Source organism: Opisthocomus hoazin, chromosome 4, assembly GCF_030867145.1.
Source record: "Opisthocomus hoazin isolate bOpiHoa1 chromosome 4, bOpiHoa1.hap1, whole genome shotgun sequence".
NCBI classification, from domain to species: domain Eukaryota; kingdom Metazoa; phylum Chordata; class Aves; order Opisthocomiformes; family Opisthocomidae; genus Opisthocomus; species Opisthocomus hoazin.
Window position 1 is genome coordinate 93,921,549 of NC_134417.1, and position 20,012 is coordinate 93,941,560.

At 52.5% G+C, this 20,012-nt stretch overlaps 1 protein-coding gene across 6 annotated transcripts in view; it reads right to left on the bottom strand.

The window, feature by feature from the left end:
• SCAP (SREBF chaperone) overlaps positions 1–20,012 on the bottom strand; it is a 78,194-nt gene that overhangs the window by 17,644 nt on the left and 40,538 nt on the right. For all 6 annotated transcript variants that reach the window (XM_075419983.1, XM_075419978.1, XM_075419980.1 and 3 more), the window contains 6 exons: positions 16,977–17,106; positions 14,672–14,829; positions 8,140–8,360; positions 6,235–6,340; positions 4,256–4,428; positions 3,433–3,559 (listed from right to left, as the gene is read on the bottom strand). In XM_075419983.1, the coding sequence (XP_075276098.1) occupies positions 3,433–3,559; positions 4,256–4,428; positions 6,235–6,340; positions 8,140–8,360; positions 14,672–14,829; positions 16,977–17,106 (915 nt within the window). The remainder of the gene's footprint in view (positions 1–3,432; positions 3,560–4,255; positions 4,429–6,234; positions 6,341–8,139; positions 8,361–14,671; positions 14,830–16,976; positions 17,107–20,012) is intronic.

Here is a 20,012-nt window from a genome sequence, read left to right on the forward strand (position 1 = left end):
CAAGAGAGATGAGGAGCTACTGGACAGAGCCCAGCGCAGGGCTACGAGGATGAGGAGGGCACTGGAGCATCTCTCCTAGGAGGAGAGGCTGAGGGAGCTGGGCTTGTTCAGCCTGGAGAAGAGAAGGCTGAGAGGGGACCTTGGAAATGCCTCTCAATATCTGCAGGGTGGGTGTCAGGAGGCCGGGGCCAGACTCTTTGCAGTGGTGCCCAGCGACAGGACAAGGGGCAACGGGCACAAACTGAAGCCGAGGAAGCTCCAGCTGAACCCGAGGAAGAACTTCTTCCCTCTGAGGGTGACGGAGCCCTGGCCCAGGCTGCCCAGAGGGGCTGGGGAGTCTCCTTCTCTGGAGATGTTCAAGCCCCGCCTGGCCGCGGTGCTGTGCAGCCTGCTGTGGGTGACCCTGCTTGGGCAGGGGGTTGGGCTGGGGGACCCACAGAGGGCCCTTCCAACCCCCAACATTCTGTGATTCTGTGATTATGTGAAAAAAACTCCTTGTGCTCCTTAGGCATGGGAATTGCGACATAAAGAGAATGCAGCAAACACGAGGGCGAGCTCTGCTGCCCAGCACTGCACAGCACCATCCTGTCCTGCCAAGCCTGTTATCTGCAAGGCTACGCTCCTGCAGAGTCCTTGCAATGTCCCGTCCTTCTGCACGGTCCAGCAAGATACGCAGGGGGTCTAGCGCCGCTTCCAGATAAGCTGCTGTAAGCCTTCAGAAGGCAATACAAGCATGGAAAACTCATAATTCTCTCATCAACTACATCCTACTTAAACCGCAGCTTCTACTGCAGAAGATAATTAACTAACAGTCCCAAGTTATGAGTTTCAGTAGCCCTTGAATCACAGAATCCCAGCACGGCAGGGGTTGGAGGCGACCTCTGGAGATCCCCCAGCCCAACCCCCTGCCCAAGCAGGGTCACCCACAGCAGGCTGCACAGCACCGCGGCCAGGCGGGGCTGGAATATCTCCAGAGAAGGAGACTCCCCAGCCCCTCTGGGCAGCCTGGGCCAGGGCTCCGTCACCCTCAGAGGGAAGAAGTTCTTCCTCGGGTTCAGCTGGAGCTTCCTCGGCTTCAGTTTGTGCCCGTTGCCCCTTGTCCTGTCGCTGGGCACCACTGCAAAGAGTCTGGCCCCAGCCTGCTGACCCCCACCCTGCAGATATTTAGAGGCATTTCCAAGGTCCCCTCTCAGCCTTCTCTTCTCCAGGCTGAACAAGCCCAGCTCCCTCAGCCTCTCCTCCTAGGAGAGATGCTCCAGTCCCCTCATCACCCTCACCACCACAGAAGCCAAGGGTCTTCCATCTAATTAAGACGTAATATGTAAAGGCCCTTGTCATTGCACTAACCAAAACTGTTCCCTTAGATTCCCTCCACGTATCTGCATCCAAATACTGCTTTTTTTCTTGCATTAAAATGATAAACTCCCCATGGATCCTATCTGCGCAGCTGACAGAGTAACATGGTCTTGATCCCTAACTGAGGTTCCAAAGCACCACAGCAGTAAAACCAGAAACAACAAATATCTCCTTTCCTGAAATCAATTATTCCCAGCTCTTCTAGGCTTCCGGGAGAGGAGTTCCTCCACCTGGGTCTGGCTCCCGGTGAACCAGCACGGAGGAGTCTCCCTCGTGGGTCAGACTGTTCGCTGTTCCTGCGGTGCATGGCTGCGAGGGGCAGATGGGCAGAAGAATGATGGACATTTCCTTATCTACCTAGGAACGGGACCTGAAAAGCAACAGCAAGTTTCTGAACTGAACTTTAATCAATGAGAAAGGAACAGTGCGTTGAACCCGGGTAGGTGAGGTGCCAGTTAGAGCTTCCTCAGGGTTTTTCAGCTTGACACAAATCTAACGCATGGTAGTAACTACACCATACAACCACAGAATCATAGAATGGGCTGGGTTGGGAGGGACATTTAGAGGTCACCTCCTGCAGCAAGCAGAGACATCTTCAACTGGGTCAGGCTGCTCAGAGCCCCATCCAGCCTGGCCTGGAATGTTTCCAGGGATGGGGGAGCTCCCACCTCGCTGGGCAACCTGGGCCAGGGCCTCACCACTATCACAGGGAAGAATTTCTGCCTTCTACCTCATCTAAATCTCCCCTCTCTCAGCTTGAAGCCATACCCCCTTGTCCTGTCACCCCCTGCCCTTGTCCCAGCCCCTCTCCAGCTCTCTCGCAGCCCCTCCAGGCCCTGGCAGCTGCTCTAAGGTCTCCCCGCAGCCTTCTCCTCCCCAAGCTGAGCAGCCCCAGCTCTCCCAGCCTCTCCTCCCAGCAGAGGGGTTCCAGCCCTCGCATCATTGCTGGGGCCTCCTCTGGCCCCGCTCCCACAGCTCCAGCTCTGTCCTCTGCTGAGGGCTCCAGAGCTGGACGCAGGACTCCTGGGGGGGTCTCAGCAGAGCGGGGCAGAGGGGCAGAATCCCCTCCCTCGCCCTGTGCCCACGCTGCTGGGGATGCAGCCCAGGGCATGGGTGGCCTTTGGGGCTGCCAGCACACATTGGTGGCTCATGTCCAGCTCCTCACCCCCCCAGCACCCCCAAGTCCTTCTCCTCAGGGCTGCTCTCCATCCCTTCACCCCCAGCCTGTATTGATAGTGGGGGTTGCCCCCACCCATGTGCAGAACCTTGCACTTGGCCTGGTTGAACCTCATGAGGTTCCCACAGGCCCATCTCTCCAGCCTGTCCAGGTCCCTCTGGATGCCATCCCGTCCTTCTGGTGTGTCAGCTGCCCCACTCAGCTCGGTGTCCTCTGCAGACTTGCTGAGGGTGCGCTCGATCTCGCTGCCTAGGTCACTGATGAAACTGTCAAACAGCCCCGGTCCCAGTACGGACCCCTGAGGGACACCACTTGTCACCGGCGTCCATCTGGACATCGAAAGTCCCGAAGCCAACTCTAACACAGCTAAAACAGGAGCTGACAGCTATCAGCAGTGGGTGCAAAGTTCCCCACGCAGCCTCCCAGGCACAAATGCCACAGGCCAGTTCTGCCACCTTTCAAGATTTTTCTGAGGGAAACGTACTGAACCTCTGTCAGCCAGAGCAAACGCACCGAGGCCTTTGGAACGCCAGGACAAGTCCCTGCAGGAGGAAGGTGCGCAAGAGCTACTCAGCTGCCAAGAAATCGAGTTATGAATCAGCTGTTGTCCCAATAACTCCCTCTGCTTTAGGCAGAAAGAGCCAGCTGCTGAGCAGTAAGGCATCTCCAGGCAGACTGGGATCCAGTCAGGTCTGTTTGCTGAGCAGCAGAGAAACACCGAGCCCTTCAGCCCAGGGGGGGGGTTGATGGTAATCTTGCACAGCAGTGTGTGAAATAGTATCACGTCAGCTCATCTGAAGCATACCAGATCTTAAAGATTAACCATCAAACAGCTGTTTTCAAATGATTTCACCTCCATCTACCCTTCTTTGGGAAGAATTTTGGTGGTGGAAACCTACCCTCCATTCAGAGTAGGTGTCAAACCGAAGAGCGTGCACAGCCCCACGGACATGAGCAGAGAGCTGAGCACCGTCACGACCGCTGCCAGTGCCAGGCCCCACTTCGATTTCACCATGTCGATCTTCCCTGCAAAAACACAAAGCAAACTTTCTGTTACCAAGCGAAAGAAAACGATATTAATAAATAATCAAGGAGAAGGGATCCTCCTCCTGACTTCTTTCAGCACGTAGCCCTGCAACCCAGGAGTAACAGCAGTTCAGTCTCAGTGGCTGAAATGCAGCTCCCAGATCCTCCCAGTCTGTAAGAGGTACTGCAACAAGGATGGGACCGAGGGCAACGTGTGGCTCGCGGCTCCAACTGGTTCCAGTACAGCACTGTTGGGGCATGAGAAAAGGAACTTAATCGTGGCTAGTAAGGTCTAAAACCACCAGCTCAGAGAACGTATTCCATCTGTCTCACAACTGATCGGTCTCTCCAAACTGGAAAAAATGTCATTACTATGGCATCTGAAACTGCGTAAGGCAGCAAACATCTCAGAAGATATCACAAGGACTAACAGCACGCTGGCCACGAGGCACAGATTCGCAGAAATCAGAGGAACAGGACCAATTCTTCTCTGCATGACAGTTCAGGGTAAAATTTCCACAGCGCCCTTCCTGCTGAAGCAGGAGGGAACTGCAGAGCTATGGACAGGAGTTTTTCTCATCTATAGCCAGGGAACGGGCAGCCCACCACCGACCCCCTACACACATGCAGCTGGCAGGTATACAGGAGCCTTCTTAGCTTGATCTCCCCTCAGGGTTCCCCAGCCCACAAACCTACGTGTGGAGAAGTAGATGTAAGCGAAGAGTATAATGTAGGTGGTGACGAGGGGTATCAGTTCAGCGATGCCGATCTCCTCCTTGAAGTGGACGTGAACGATGTTCTCCTCTCGCAGCGTGCAGTTAGGGCTGGGATGCAGCAGCTTGAGGCGAGAGCGGAGACTGCTGAGGAACCTGAGATGAAAAGCGAGGCGGAGGATGTTCACGCCACACACAACAACCAGCACACAATGCCAAGGAGGAGCTCAGCGGGTACAGATCAAGCAGGAGGAAGCTCTGCAGGTTCACAGAGTTACAAAGCACAGTTCTAGATGGTGGTAGATACAGCAGCAGGCTGTGCTGCCATTCAGCGAGACCTGGACAGGCTGGGGAGTTGGGCAGAGAGGAACCTGATGAAGTTCAACCAGGGCAAATGCAGGGTCCTGCACCTGGGGAGGAACAACCCCAGGCACCAGTCCAGGCTGGGGCTGACCTGCTGGAGAGCAGCTCTGTGGAGAGGGACTGGGAGTGCTGGGGGACGACAGGGTGACCATGAGCCAGCAGCGTGCCCTGGCTGCCCAGAAGGCCAATGGTCTCCTGGGGTGCATTCAGAGGAGTGTGGGCAGCAGGGCGAGGGAGGGTCTCCTCCCCCTCTGCTCTGCCCCACTGAGGCCCCATCTGCAGTGCTGTGTCCAGTGTTGGGCTCCCCAGTTCAAGAAAGATGAGGAGCTACTGGAGAGAGCCCAGCACAGGGCTACGAGGATGAGGAGGGGACTGGAGCATCTCTCCTACGAGGAGAGGCTGAGGGAGCTGGGCTTGTTCAGCCTGGAGAAGAGAAGGCTGAGAGGGGACCTTGGAAATGCCTCTAAATATCTGCAGGGTGGGGGTCAGGAGGCCGGGGCCAGACTCTTTGCAGTGGTGCCCAGCGACAGGACAAGGGGCAACGGGCACAAACTGAAGCCGAGGAAGCTCCAGCTGAACCCGAGGAAGAACTTCTTCCCTCTGAGGGTGACGGAGCCCTGGCCCAGGCTGCCCAGAGGGGCTGGGGAGTCTCCTTCTCTGGAGATATTCAAGCCCCACCTGGCCGCGGTGCTGTGCAGCCTGCTGTGGGTGACCCTGCTTGGGCAGGGGGTTGGGCTGGGTGACCCCCAGAGGGCCCTTCCAACCCCCAACATTCTGGGATTCTGTGATTCTCTCTAGGCCTGCCTGCCAAGTCTGTCCCTCTGTAGCTCCAGCTACATTCGTCACATCTGTACTGGTGCAATCTCACAGACCTTGACTTCCACAAAGATTCAAACACAGCTGCGTAGACTCAGCAAAACTATTACAAGCAAGGGCTCATCACCCAAACTCTTGGCCCTGGGGAACAGAACACGCTGCAGTCTCAAACACCCCTGGAATTTACAGCAGCCCGGCTGATGAAAGGTGCTACGGGGCCGTCCTGGAGGCCTAAGGGTTCTCGCACGGGCAGCAGCAGAGCACGTCTCGACTACCGTGCTGCCAATTCCATCCTAGGCGTTCCTTGGGGAATTCTGTGCGGTGCTGAGCAGAGCGTTAGGTGCTCAGATCCACTCAATCCAAGCCAGCTTTGCCAACAAAGGGCTTTCACGGCTGGTACCAGTTGAATTACTGGAAAGCAAACCACTCTGCATGAGGAACTGGGTCAAAACAGACCTGCTGGGCCTTGGCTGCAGCAGTGACAGCTCTGCGTGCAGATGGAGGAACTCCCATTGGCAGCTTTGGGTATTATTATATATAATTTTTTAACAGAGAAACTGAGAGTTGATAGTATTTTATTTCCTTAAAACACAGCAAATTTTCTCCCCAAAACCAGCACCTTGTTTTTCTGTAGCACGTTCAGAAGATCCTAAAATACCCTAACACAAGAAAATGGAGAGTAAAGAAAAATGTAACAATAATCAGCATGGAAAAAACAGCAAAGTTTCTGAGAAACGAATTTGGGACCCCTAACAGAAAAACAGCACAGCTACAACTCCTCACCTGGAATCATAGCGCTGGAGACCCAGTGTGACAGTGTACGACACCACTCGCTTCCGATTGTAGAGGTTCACCCCGCTGTACTTCCCAGGGAGCCCAAACAACAGATCTGCAGAAACACAGTGTGACCAAAACATCAGGGAACAAAGAAATACCCAAAAATGATGGACAAGGGGAGGTTTTCATTGTGAAGAACGCTGAATGAGAACTATTGCTCTAAGAGGAAGCCCTCGCTCAGTGCTCTGGTGAGACTTTATTTCTAAATACCTGAGGCAGCGGAGTGAAGCAGACGGAGTGTCTCTTCTCAGCGGTGCCCAGCGCCAGGACAAGAGGCAGCGGGCACAAATTAAAACATGGGAAATTCCCTTTAAATACAGAAAGTTCTTCCTTCCTGTGGGGAAGTTATCTGCCCTCATCTTTTTCTTTCCGGAGCCGGCAGTCTGCAGCAGGCAAGGTCTGCGCTCTAATCCTAACCCATAAGCTCCCAACCAGCTCATCGCTCGCTCCTAAGCAAAGCTCCACGCGTTCCTGCTGCTCTCTCCACAGAAAGGACAACTCCTCCTGCACCCACCCACGGCAGCACGCCCGCGCTGAGAGCTACCCCTGCATGCTGGGTGATGTCGTAGCCCTCCAGCTGCACACCCCTCGCACTCCTCCTGTTTGCTCCCCGCGCTGTGCGTGTTAGCGTAGAGGCACGGCAAGCGGGCACCTGATTTGTCCTTCAACAAAAGGGACAGACATTATTTTCCATCTGAACATGAGGAAGAACTTCTTCCCTCTGAGGGTGACGGAGCCCTGGCCCAGGCTGCCCAGAGGGGCTGGGGAGTCTCCTTCTCTGGAGATATTCCAGCCCCGCCTGGCCGCGGTGCTGTGCAGCCTGCTGTGGGTGACCCTGCTTGGGCAGGGGGTTGGGCTGGGTGACCCCCAGAGGTCCCTTCCAACCCCCAACATTCTGTGGTGCTGTGATTATCTTTCAGGATGCAGCCAAAGAAATCCTTGGACACTTGGTTCTGTGCATGTCGGCGTGTGATTTGAATCAGAGCTTCCAGCCAGACTTTGCACTGCAAAGAACTATTTGATGGCTCCTCTGTTAACCTTGTGCACGGAACACAGACTTCAAAAAATGATGCATCATGATGAACACTTCCACCAGTTCTCAGGAACTCCAAGGATTTCGTGCATCTCTATCTTGCTTGAAAAGAAGCACTCAAAGACAGGCTCCATATGCTCCAAAGCACGGCACGCACACGCTCTGGGCGCTCAGAAAATAACCCTTCAAACAAACTCACCGTGGGGTTACAGACCCCCTTTTCCGACACGTCGTACTACAGGCCTCCCCACACCTACAAAGCTCCTTTAAAAACAGGAACAGCATTTCGTCTGGCCTTACGGAACCACTAAACCGTACCATCCCAGACATGGGCAGGCTTCTTTTTTTAAATTAAGAGAAACAACCGCTTTCCTGAGATCCAGGATGAACGCGGGGTGTATGTGAGCAACTCTCAGGGAATGCACAAGAGGGAGCAGGACGAACGCTCGTTTATCTGTGCCGATGAGGCAGGCTTTCAGTCAGACACACAACAGCACCAGGGAAAAAGATAGGCCAGAGCGTACGTAGAGTTAGAGGAACAAAAAGCCTCGGACAAGTCACCTGCTATTTTTACACCTATAGAAAGGAGGCTGATGGAGTGGAATTATTCACCTTCCACAACGACAGAGCTGAGTTCAAACACCGACACGAACTGAGCTACGACATATATTCGGTAGCTTCATTCCAGATGCCGTGAGTAACAAAATGCCACCCAATTTTCCACCACTAGCAACCTACGTGTTGGAGAGACTGAGCACAAAATATCCAGGCGAGCTGCAGGGATTTGTCACAGCTTCTTCGGCACTTCAGCCCTTTACCTTTGAGCGTAGCTGACGTCTGTAACGTCTTTGGTTCATGCTGGTGGATAGTTTTGATGATATCTGGGTCAGCATTGAATCGCTCTCGGTCGTTCTGCCAGAAGTTCCCTGGAGACAGTAACAGACAGCCGTGTTCGGGGAGCAGATTCCGCAGCTTCTTGAGGCCGGGCAGAAGATCCGTTACCTGAAGGCAAACTTCCTCCAAGCTTTGGACGCCAGAACTGAAACGCAAACAAAGGTTAGACGCTGCCACGCAAACAAAAGGCAAAACTGCTGAGATAAATACCCCAAGGACCTGCAGCACCACGTTCCTGCTCTTGAGAACCAAGAGCCTCGGGCCGCAGACCAGGACCTCGCTGTGACACGCGTACATACTCCAGATCCCTATTCTCATTTCTCTGCATGCTGCCTGGCCACAGAGCTTTCACCCTTCACCCTTCCTAGGTGCCACCATGCTCAGTTCCACGTTTGAGATACCTCCACTCTACAGAGAAACTGTCTCCCTAGGATTCTTCTTCAAAGACCTCAAGCCCCTCTGCGTACTTCTTTCCCCACACGCTGAACGGGACACTATACAGAAATCTTTCTTAGTGTTTCTGAAGTGCAGAGTGACATACAAACATTTCAGCACCTGCAACTGTGCAAAATGTTTTCGGAATTCCTCTGCACTGTAGAGAAAAGAAAACACCTTACGGGTTCAGAAATTAAGAGAGGTGTAAACGGTAGGAAATGGAAACGGTGTTTGCTCCCGAACTTCGTTTTAACACAGTTAAGTAATCCTTCCCAACCAGTAACCCACGCCAGACTCGGCTTGGGCTGACAACAGGATGGGGCTGTGACGGTTTAGTGACAAAAGCTGTCAGCACGCTGTCCGGCTCGCCAAGGAAGAGCTGCTGGTCCGAAAGAGAACACTGCCCTCAACACGATACGGGCAACTGGTGGGATCGGTGCAGGAAGGGTGTATTTCAGAAAGGCCAGGTTAAGACACAAGAGACCAGTCCTCCCCGGCTCCAGCCTCACGGTTTACAGAGAAAGTGGCTCCAGGAGGCAAATCACTTAGGGTCCTACTGTACGATGTCTTCTCTAGGGGAGGTGTTTTCAGTAACGACTACAAAGAGCTAACATGGAAACCCACCGATGGCGATCTGAGTCAGCAAGTTTGCTGGTGACACCAAACTGGGAGGAGTGGTGGATACAGCAGCAGGCTGTGCTGCCATCCAGCGAGACCTGGGCAGGCTGGAGAGTTGGGCAGAGAGGAACCTGATGGAGCTCAACCAGGGCAAGGGCAGGGTCCTGAGCCTGGGGAGGAACAACCCCAGGCACCAGTACAGGCTGGGGCTGAGCTGCTGGAGAGCAGCTCTGCGGAGAGGGACTGGGAGTGCTGGGGGACGACAGGGTGACCATGAGCCAGCAGCGTGCCCTGGCTGCCCAGAAGGCCAGTGGTCTCCTGGGGTGCATTCGGAGCAGTGTGGGCAGCAGGGCGAGGGAGGGTCTCCTCCCCCTCTGCTCTGCCCCACTGAGGCCCCATCTGCAGTGCTGTGTCCAGTGCTGGGCTCCCCAGTTCAAGAAAGATCAGGAGCTACTGGAGAGAGCCCAGCGCAGGGCTACGAGGATGAGGAGGGGACTGGAGCATCTCTCCTACGAGGAGAGGCTGAGGGAGCTGGGCTTGTTCAGCCTGGAGAAGAGAAGGCTGCGAGGGGACCTTGGAAATGCCTCTAAATATCTGCAGGGTGGGGGTCAGGAGGCCGGGGCCAGACTCTTTGCAGTGGTGCCCAGCAACAGGACAAGGGGCAACGGGCACAAACTGAAGCAGAGGAAGCTCCAGCTGAACCCCAGGAAGAACTTCTTCCCTCTGAGGGTGACGGAGCCCTGGCCCAGGCTGCCCAGAGGGGCTGGGGAGTCTCCTTCTCTGGAGATATTCCAGCCCCGCCTGGCCGTGGTGCTGTGCAGCCTGCTGTGGGTGACCCTGCTTGGGCAGGGGGTTGGGCTGGGTGACCCACAGAGGTCCCTTCCAACCCCCAACATTCTGTGATTCTGTGAGTCTCGTCTTTGTGAACACTCCCTCTAGAATCTATACCCTGTCACTATAAGGCAGGATACCTAGAAAAGTCACAGCTATCAAAAGATAATCCTAGAAAACACTGCGTTTCTAGGAACAGAAGCTTTCTGAAGGATAATTTAGCAGAACTGATGCAGTGATGCCTCTGATAATAGCTCCAAGATGAGTAAGATGACCATTCTTATGTACTGCAGCTTTAGCTAGCTCTGAAACCTAACAGTGGTAACAGTTTACACCGCAGATGAGCCTACGTGCAGTTGTATTTGTGAAGCAAACACACACAGCTGATGTCCCTACCAGTATGTGGTGGGTGCAGAGTGATACGAAAAAACACAAACTGGAGCAAACCACGAATTTCAGGTCACTTCTGACTCTTTACAAATGGCGACTGCTCAAAGTTTCAGCAAGCTTACAGCTGGTGAAAATATAATCCCCTTGTGTTTCCTATCCGGTTGTCAATAATCTTCCGCTCCTTCTGTAGGTCAGCATAAAAAATGCCTTCTTTCATACTAAGAAAATCAGCTGCACTTAACTTCGCTACTGACAAAAGCAAATGACAACAAGGAACTTCATAACGACTTTCGAGGTAATTTCAGAAATTATCTCGAAGTTAGACGTTTCCTGAAAATCCCGAGTCTGTCACCAAAATGGGAGCCCTCAACCCAAGGTTTAAGTCTAAATGCTCAAGTCGTCTTCTTCTGGTGGCTACGTAAGTTTAATTTTGCTTCCACGCTGCATCACCGTACACCAAGGGCAACACCAAGGGGAGATAACGAGAAGACGGCACACGTCCTGGGAGCAAGCTGCTTCTAACTTGTAATTGGCAACTATATACTGATTATTATCTCAAGTTGCACATATGATAAAGGAGAGGAACTGAAAGCACAGAAAGAACGTCAGTGCCAAGGCTTTGTGAGCTGGCAGGGAAAAGCAACACATTTAACAGCGTAAACGGCACTTCTGAAAAATGCTCACAGAGCGAGCAGGCAGCTTACTTGCCAGGAACGGTTTATAAAAAAAGGACAAATCATCAGGTGGAGTAGGAAACTGGACAGTCTCAAAAATGAAGCCATGAAGGACGCTGCCAAGGAAGTACGAACGAGCAGTAAATCTTCCCTGCCCGTGTGAGTTAGAGGACAAAGAACGAAGCAGGCTCCTGGCTGGAAAGCCAGGAGATGAGCAAAGACTCTTCTCACCATTTGTCACCACGCTGGGCCTGTTCTCAGCATCATTATTCTCACTGAGCACAGACAGACAAGCAGGGAAGCGTTGCCGTCCTTAGAAAGTAAATCCAGACAGGAACCTGACCACAGATAACAACTTAGAACTCGAAGGAAAACGTATCAAAAAAAGCTAACGTGTATAAAATGTATTCTTGGTTTACAGAGAGAGAATGTGCCAAATTAATCCGAGGGGTCTTTAAAAAGCCTGACTTCTTGGGTAGGGAAGACACAGCAGATCTCCTCCGCCTGGGCCCCAGCACAGCTCTCCACACAGAAAATGCACAGGAAAAACAGAAGTCAGCACAAAAACTGTGATGCGGTGAAGGAGGAGGCGAACAGGAAAACGGTCGTGGGGCTGCTGAAAGGGGAACCACAGGTACGGAGGGAAACCAAGTGGAATTTATTGCAGACAGCTCAGAGAAGCAGGATTAGTACATATTTTTACTAATAACCTTGGAATAAGATATAGGGACATCTGCCAATGACACAAAATAAACACCTTTACTACAGAAAAGGAACAGAATATCTGAAAGAGGTGATGTGAGGGCTAGAATACATTTAATCCCTTTCTATTAACAGCACAAAGTGCAAGACTTTGGGAGCTGGGGACTAAAAAGAGTTTCTGCTATAAGGTGGGAGCTCATCAGCTGGAAACGACGGAGAGGGGCACGGGAAAGTTCATCGATCGCTTCCTAATGAGTAAAATTCATGTGACTGGCCATGAAAAAGGGACTGGCAACCTTGCTGTATTTCAGAAAAGGCATTTCATAGAATCATAGAATCATAGAAAGTTTTGGGTTGGAAGGGACCCCTAGAGGTCATCTAGTCCAACCCCCCCACAGCGAGCAGGGACACCACTAACTAGATCAGGTTGCTCAGAGCCCTGTCCAACCTGGTCTTGAATGTTTCCAGGGATGGGGCCTCCACTACCTCTCTGGGCAACCCGTTCCAGTGTTTCACAACCCTCATTGTAAAGAATTTCTTCCTTATATCTAGCCTAAACCTACCCTGTTTTAGTTTAAAACCATTACCCCTCGTCCTGTCACTGCTGTCTCTACTAAAAAGATTGTCCCCATCTTTCCTATAGGCTCCTTTAAGTACTGAAAGGCTGCAATCAGGTCTCCCCGCAGCCTTCTCTTCTCCAGGCTGAACAACCCCAACTCTCTCAGCCTGTCCTCATAGGAGAGGTGCTCCAGCCCTCGGATCATTTTTGTAGCCCTACATTTTTGCATTATTTCCATGGAAAATAATGCAAAAATGAGACTTCTCCGAGCATACTGTGTACAGTTCTGATCTCCCACGTTCAGGAACGATACGTCAACCACAGTGCCAAGAGGAGCAACCAGGACGACAAACTGAACACAGAGCCAGAGTAAGCTTACAGAGTAAGCCAAGAGTGTCGTACGTTTAGCTTAACACACAAGGATTTGTTGTGGGGAGCATGAGTAAATATCTGGAAGCAGAGGAAAGATATTTTTGTACAAAGACTGTGGCGGGACAAAACCAAGCAGGTATAAACTGGTCCTAAATATAGCCGAAGCGGAAAGTCAGGGGAAGGCTCCTGACCACGTGAAATTCTAGAAGAGCTTCACAATAGGCACGGGAGGGTCAAATGAGCTTGCTTTAACACAAAGCTCGCGTGTGTTCGTGGAAGAAAAGAAGGTTATCAGGAGTAGTCAGCATGGATTCACCAAGGGGAAATCATGCCTGACCAATCTGATAGCTCTCTACGATGACATGACTGGCTGGGTAGACGAAGGGAGAGCCGTGGATGTTGTCTACCTTGACTTCAGCAAGGCTTTCGACACAGTCTCCCATAACATCCTCCTAGGGAAGCTGAGGAAGTGTGGGCTGGATGAGTGGTCGGTGAGGTGGATTGAGAACTGGCTGAATGGCAGAACTCAGAGGGTTGTCATCAGCGGCGCTGAGTCTGGTTGTGGCTGGTAACAAGTGGTGTCCCCCAGGGGTCAGTACTGGGCCCAGTCTTGTTTAACTTCTTCATCAATGACCTGGATGAAGAGTTAGAATGTACCCTCAGCAAGTTTGCTGGTGACACAGAACTGGGAGGTGTGGTAGATACACCGGCAGGCTGTGCTGCCATTCAGCGTGACCTGGATAGGCTGGAAAGCTGGGCAGAGAGGAACCTGATGAGGTTCAACAAAGCCAAATGCAGGGTCCTGCACCTGGGGAGGAACAACCCCAGGCATCAGTACAGGCTGGGGCTGAGCTGCTGGAGAGCAGCTCTGCGGAGAGGGACTGGGAGTGCTGGGGGACGACAGGGTGACCATGAGCCAGCAGCCTGCCCTGGCTGCCCAGAAGGCCATTGGGATCCTGGGGTGCATCAAGAAGAGTGTGGCCAGCAGGACGAGGGAGGTTCTCCTTCCCCTCTACACTGCCCTAGTGAGGCCTCATCTGCAGTGCTGTGTCCAGTTCTGGGCTCCCCAGTTCAAGAAAGATGAAGAGCTACTGGAGAGATTCCAGCGGAGGGCTATGAGGATGATGAGGGGACTGGAACATCTCCCCTACGAGGAGAGGTTGAGGGAACTGGGCTTGTTCAGCCTGGAGAAGAGAAGGCTGCGAGGGGACCTTGGAAATGCTTACAAATATCTGAAGGGTGGGGGTCAGGAGGATGGGGCCAAGCTCTTTTCAGTGGTGCCCAGCGACAGGACAAGGGGCAATGGGCACAAACTGAGGCACAGGAAGTTCCGTCTGAACATGAGGAAGAACTTCTTCCCTCTGAGGGTGACGGAGCCCTGGAACAGGCTGCCCAGGGAGGTTGTGGAGTCTCCTTCTCTGGAGATATTCAAGACCCGCCTGGACAAGGTCCTGTGCAGCCTGCTGTGGGTGACCCTGCTTCGGCAGGAGGGTTGGACTAGATGACCCCCAGAGGGCCCTTCCAACCCCTACTATTCTGTGATTCTGTGCTTATGAAGGGATTATATGACGCTGCTACTCGCGGCGACAGGTCTAACCTTGGAGGCACCTTCCAGATCTCTCCACCTAAGGCCCCGACTGCGAGGTTCCAGACAGTTATCGGTCACCAGAGGACAGGCACAAAAGCTAAACTGCTCTGCGTGCAGGGTGGATGTGATGGCACTTGTTAGCAGCGACCTCTCATTTTCTTTTAATTTTGAGGATCTTATAAATTCAAAGCTAATAATCAGACTTACGAGGCAGTAATTTAGAAGACGGGTGTGTAGAACAGTGGGTCAGCCTGCCTTCTACGCAGACTTTAACGAGCACTAATTACCTGTCTCTCAGGGCATGGTTTCTAATCTCCTCCACTAGCTGGAAGACGCGGGAGAGCGGCGAACGGAACACATCAACAGCAAGGAAGTTCTTCTGCCATGGGGAGACGGTAGCTTTCACAAAGATCTGCTGGATGTAGGCCACAGGAGCACCAACGTACTGCGGGGAAAACCAGAGGGAGAATGCAAACACACGGTGAGTGGGAAGCTGCTCAGCAGAACGAGACCACAGCTTGGCAACCTTTCAGGAAGCAGGGCTTTGCCAGCCTGCATTTCCCTTTCCCAAATTAGAGGTGAAACACGACAGTACTAACCCAGCAAGAACAAAAAAGAGTCTGTTTCTCAAAGAGGCAAAACGCCACTGACCATTTTGGCATCGGTCTATCGCGCTCCTCTGCGAGGCAGAGGCTCCCAGCTCCTGCTGAATTTGGTACTGGAATGAAAAGCAGGAGCAGGGACTCGCTGCCTCTCGCAACGCTGCCGTTCCCCAGCCGGAGCCGATTCTGCCGTCTGGCCCTGCGCTAGGGACTGCAGCACCGACACGCCGCGGCAGCCAGAACTTCTGCACTCTATTAGCTGAACGAGGTGACAAAGCAGAAGGGAAGATTTGATCAGCCAGCAGCAGCCCGAGCTAGCAGCATAGCACAAAAAGCTCTCGGTGGCACCAGGGAGTGCAGAAAGCAGCAAATTATTTCAATCGCAGTGAGAAGAGCACGCATGGAGAGAGTAGAGAGCTGAAGGCATCAAAAGCATTAAGGCAAAAGGTAACTTCTACTGAAGAGAGACACCGGAATGAAAATGAACAATGCAGGTTACAAAGGAGGATTTTAGAATTGTTTCTTGATTTCCTGGACCAGGTTATCAGCCTTCTTGGAAAGCATTCAGGTTCCAGTTTGCCCACGCATAAGAAAAGTCAATTCCTTACCCTTAACCTAAGATTACAAGTCTAGTTTACCTGCATGATACATACCAGCCAATTAAAAAAACACCCAAAATAAAACCAAAACCCACCTTTCTGAACATGAGGAAGAACTTCTTCCCTCTGAGAGTGACGGAGCCCTGGCCCAGGCTGCCCAGAGGGGCTGGGGAGTCTCCTTCTCTGGAGATATTCCAGCCCCGCCTGGCTGCGGTGCTGTGCAGCCTGCTGTGGGTGACCCTGCTTGGGCAGGGGGTTGGGCTGGGGGACCCACAGAGGGCCCTGCCAACCCCTGCCATGCTGGGATTCTGTGATTCTTTAGATTACACTTAATTCACCAGGTTCTTCAAGCATCCCCACACTCCTTACACCACACTGTAGTAGCTAGCTCCACAGCCAGAATCTTTGGCTGCCTAAATGCTAAATAAAATGAAAAACTCTTGATTGAAACCTTAAGAAAAAAGCCTTGGAAGTGAAGCCTGGACTGCCTGCACCATCAGAAAAAAACCCTGCTAGATGCAATATTTTAAAGTCAAAAGAGAGAAAACTGCAAGTGCTGAGGAGCTGGACAGTGTGTCTTCCACCTCCAGGCCAGACAGCCATTTCCACTCTGACAGCGAATTAGTGATACATGAAGGATAAGCTGGTTGATGGCCAGAATCCAGCTCCCCTCAGAGGGAAGCTGACAACACCACAACCTCTGCTGGAATTACTGGTGCCATCTCCAGCCAGTTACACCAGTAAAGGCTGGCTCAGTCGCGTTCTCACCCTTCAGAGGAGACCAGGGGCAGGCGTGCGAAGCGGTGTCAGCAGCAGCCTTGTCCTGCTGCTCCAGGGAAACGGCACGCCAACGCGTGACATCAGCAAATTGGGGCCTGTTACCCCATCATTAAACTTATTTAAAATATAACTCAGGGCGGTGAGGCCCTGGCCCAGGCTGCCCAGAGAAGCTGTGGCTGTCCCCTCCCTGGCAGGGCTCAAGGCCAGGTTGGACGGAGCTCTGAGCACCCTGGGCTGGGGAAAGGGGTCCCTGCCCATGGTAGGGCAGTGGAACAGGATGGTTTATAAGGTCCCTCCCAACCCAAACCGTTCTGGGATTCTAATAATGCTTTAAAAAGTGTACTACTTGCCTTAGATAACATTAGCCTTGAAAATGGGCTCTTAAACAGCATTCCAGAGCTTTTAGCTCTTCCAGACGCCAAGCATTTGTTTTTCCGATAGAAAAAGACTAACACAAGACAAATACAGCCAAAACTTCGCAGTTACCCAAAGCAGCAGGTCACCAGAAATGTTTCCCATCGACGACAGCAAAGCGTAGGTAACACAGCAGGGGTGTTTCACCATCCCATCGCCCCCCCACGCGCACCCAGTACACCCAGCGCGGGACTCACCCAGTCGGGACGCTCGCCGGGATCCCCCTGCTGCCGACCCGCGTCTGGAGAGGGTGGGGAGTAATCCTTCACCGGGGTGCTGTACTCCACGGGCCCCGTGCCGGGCAGCGGCAGCTTCAGCAGCGGGTAACTACGGTCAAGACATAAGCAAGAAACGTCTTGCACTTTTTTTTTTAACTAGGCTTTTAGACAGAAAAGCTTGAAAAACGAACGGGTCATGAAACAAGAGCCCACTCCAGCTTAATCCAGCCTCTGCGGAACAGCGGAACTGTCTGATGTATTTCCCCAACGCAAGAGAGAACGCAGCTCAAAACCTTGCGAGAAAAAGAAGTTCTTGCAGGACCTCACCTGAATTATTCCCCATCACCTGGAAGTCAGCGGTGCTAAAAATATGAAGTACAGGCACGTCTCAGCTATCCCGGAGTCCGTACGAAAATGAGACGTTCATTGTATTCAGACGGCCGCTTTCCGGACCCAAACCCCATACTAATCACCTGATTTTCCTCATTAAGATTTAAACTAATTTGTCATTAACTTCATCAGTCCTCAAAGCGTGATGAGACAGCAAACCAGCTACGCAGTGTTTCTCTTTTTGCTACTACAGCCTTCAGGTGATTGTAGCAGCTACCTCACAACAAAGACTTCAGACGGCAGGAAAGCTGAGAAACGGAGGTTTCAGAGAGCTCAGAACAGTGTCTTTAGCTCCAGAGGTTTTCAAAAGTGATTAAAATCATATCAGAATTGAACTGGTGGAAAAAGCAAGACTGCTGTGACAGAGATATCGACAAGTGGGAACTGGCAGCACCAAAATGAACCGGAGACCTGAGGTCCCTGGGCTGTCTTCTTGTTGTCCGATGCAAACATGATGATGATCTGGCCTCACATTTCTGACATATTTTCCCACTTCTAGCTGAGCTTTTCTTGCAATATTGCCAGAATAAATATAAGGCCTTGGAATTGTTTTCAGGCAATACTCTGCCCACTTCGTTAGGGATCAGCCTGCATCATCGAAGGCCACGGAGGGGACAAGCAACGGCTAACGACAAGGCTTCAGACTGGACAACAAAAGGTGGAAAAAGAACGTGGAAATCAGGAGCAAAGCTTGGTGGATTTGCTATTTTATTAGTCCGACAAAAACACGGCTCCTAATTATCACCATTCCATCGTGCAACGGGAGGGAAGAGAAAAAGGAATAATAAAGGTTGTGGAGTCTCCTTCTCTGGAGATATTCAAGCCCCGCCTGGCCGCGGTGCTGTGCAGCCTGCTGTGGGTGACCCTGCTTCAGCAGGGGGTTGGGCTGGGTGACCCCCAGAGGGCCCTTCCAACCCCCAACATTCTGTGATTCTGTGATTCTGTGACCGCGGAAGAATGATTTTTTCACCAAATGATTTTGATGTCGACGACTGCGTGAGCCCCGAAACCTAAGGAGAGCGCTCGAGATTCACACCCCACGCTGGGTGGACTTCCCCGTGCAGTCACCCGGCAGTCTGCAGCAGTCAGAACAACCATCTCTTGCAGAACTTTAACTCACTGAGAGGCACAACACCCACACAGCCAGGGCGTTGCAAGAGCAACGACGGGACACGTGGGTTTGCCTCACAAGAGCAGCTCATGGTTCAGAATCACAGAATCATAGGTTGGAAAAGACCTCTGAGATCATTAAGTCCAACCACCCAACACCCCCATGCCTGCTAAACCATGTCCCCAAGTGCCACATCCAGACGGTGTTTGAACCCCTCCAGGGATGGGGACTCCCCCACTGCCCTGGGCAGCCTGGCCCAAGGCCTGACCACTCTCTCAGCACAGACATTTTGCCCGATCTCCAAGCTGAACCTCCCCTGACGCAGCTTGAGGCCATCGCCTCTCGTCCTGTCGCTGGTTCCTGGGGAGAAGAGACCAACTGCATAGAGTCATAGAATCATTAAGGTTGGAAAAGACCTCTAAGCTCATTTTTGGACTAGATGACCTCTAAAAGTCCCTTCCAACCCAAAGCATTCTTTGACTCTATGGTTCTACGATCATCAAGTCCAACCGCCAACCCAACACCACCACGCCTCCTAAACCACGTCCCAAAGTGCCATGTCTACATGTTTTTTGAACACCTAACGTGTGTAATGCATCCCTCTCACCAGCCAAGGGAACAACACACAGCCACCCTTCCTCATCCTGCTCCCTCAGTGGAGCACCCCTAAATCCAGCCAGAGCAAAGGGTGGCCCAGATGACCTTCCAAAGGTGTCTGCCAGCCTCATCAGCCTGGGCAATCGCAGCGAGTCCAGCAAAACGAGGACGTGGCAGGAGAAAGTGGTGGAAAAGGAGACACTGGGTGAACTGGACTCATCTAGCCTGGAGAAGATCGAGGAGGGAATCTAAAATGCAGCCTTCAGCTAATTAATTAGTGGTCATGGTGATGACGACCCCAGACTTGTCTTGGGGGTGTACAGGGAAAGGGCACAAGCTGCAGCAAGGGAAATTCCAATTAACGTAAGGAAAATCTTCACAATCAGAGCAGGCAAATACTGGGAAAGGAACCTGAGTAGCTGCGGCCTCTCCACCTCTGGAGATATTCAAAAGTCAACCAGGCAGGGCTCCGAGCCTAAATTTGGGGTTAGCTCTGCTTCGAGCAACGACCTCCATCGCCACAGACCCCCCGTGTGGAAGGGATCTCTGGAGGGCTCCAGTGCAAACTCCTGCTCAAACGAGGGCTAACAAGAGCAGGTTGCCTAGAGCCACGTCCAGACCAGGTTTGCACATCTTCAAGGACTGAGGTCCCACTGCCTCTCTGGGCGCTTCTTCTAGTATTTGATAACCCTCACATCAAACACCTTTTTCCTTGGATCCGTTCAGAATTTCCCATCTATCCATCACAGAATCACAGAATGGTAGGGGTTGGAAGGGCCCTCTGGGGACCCCCCAGCCCAACCCCCTGCCGAAGCAGGGTCACCCACAGCAGGCTGCACAGCACCGCGGCCAGGCGGGGCTGGAATATCTCCAGAGAAGGAGACTCCCCAGCCCCTCTGGGCAGCCTGGGCCAGGGC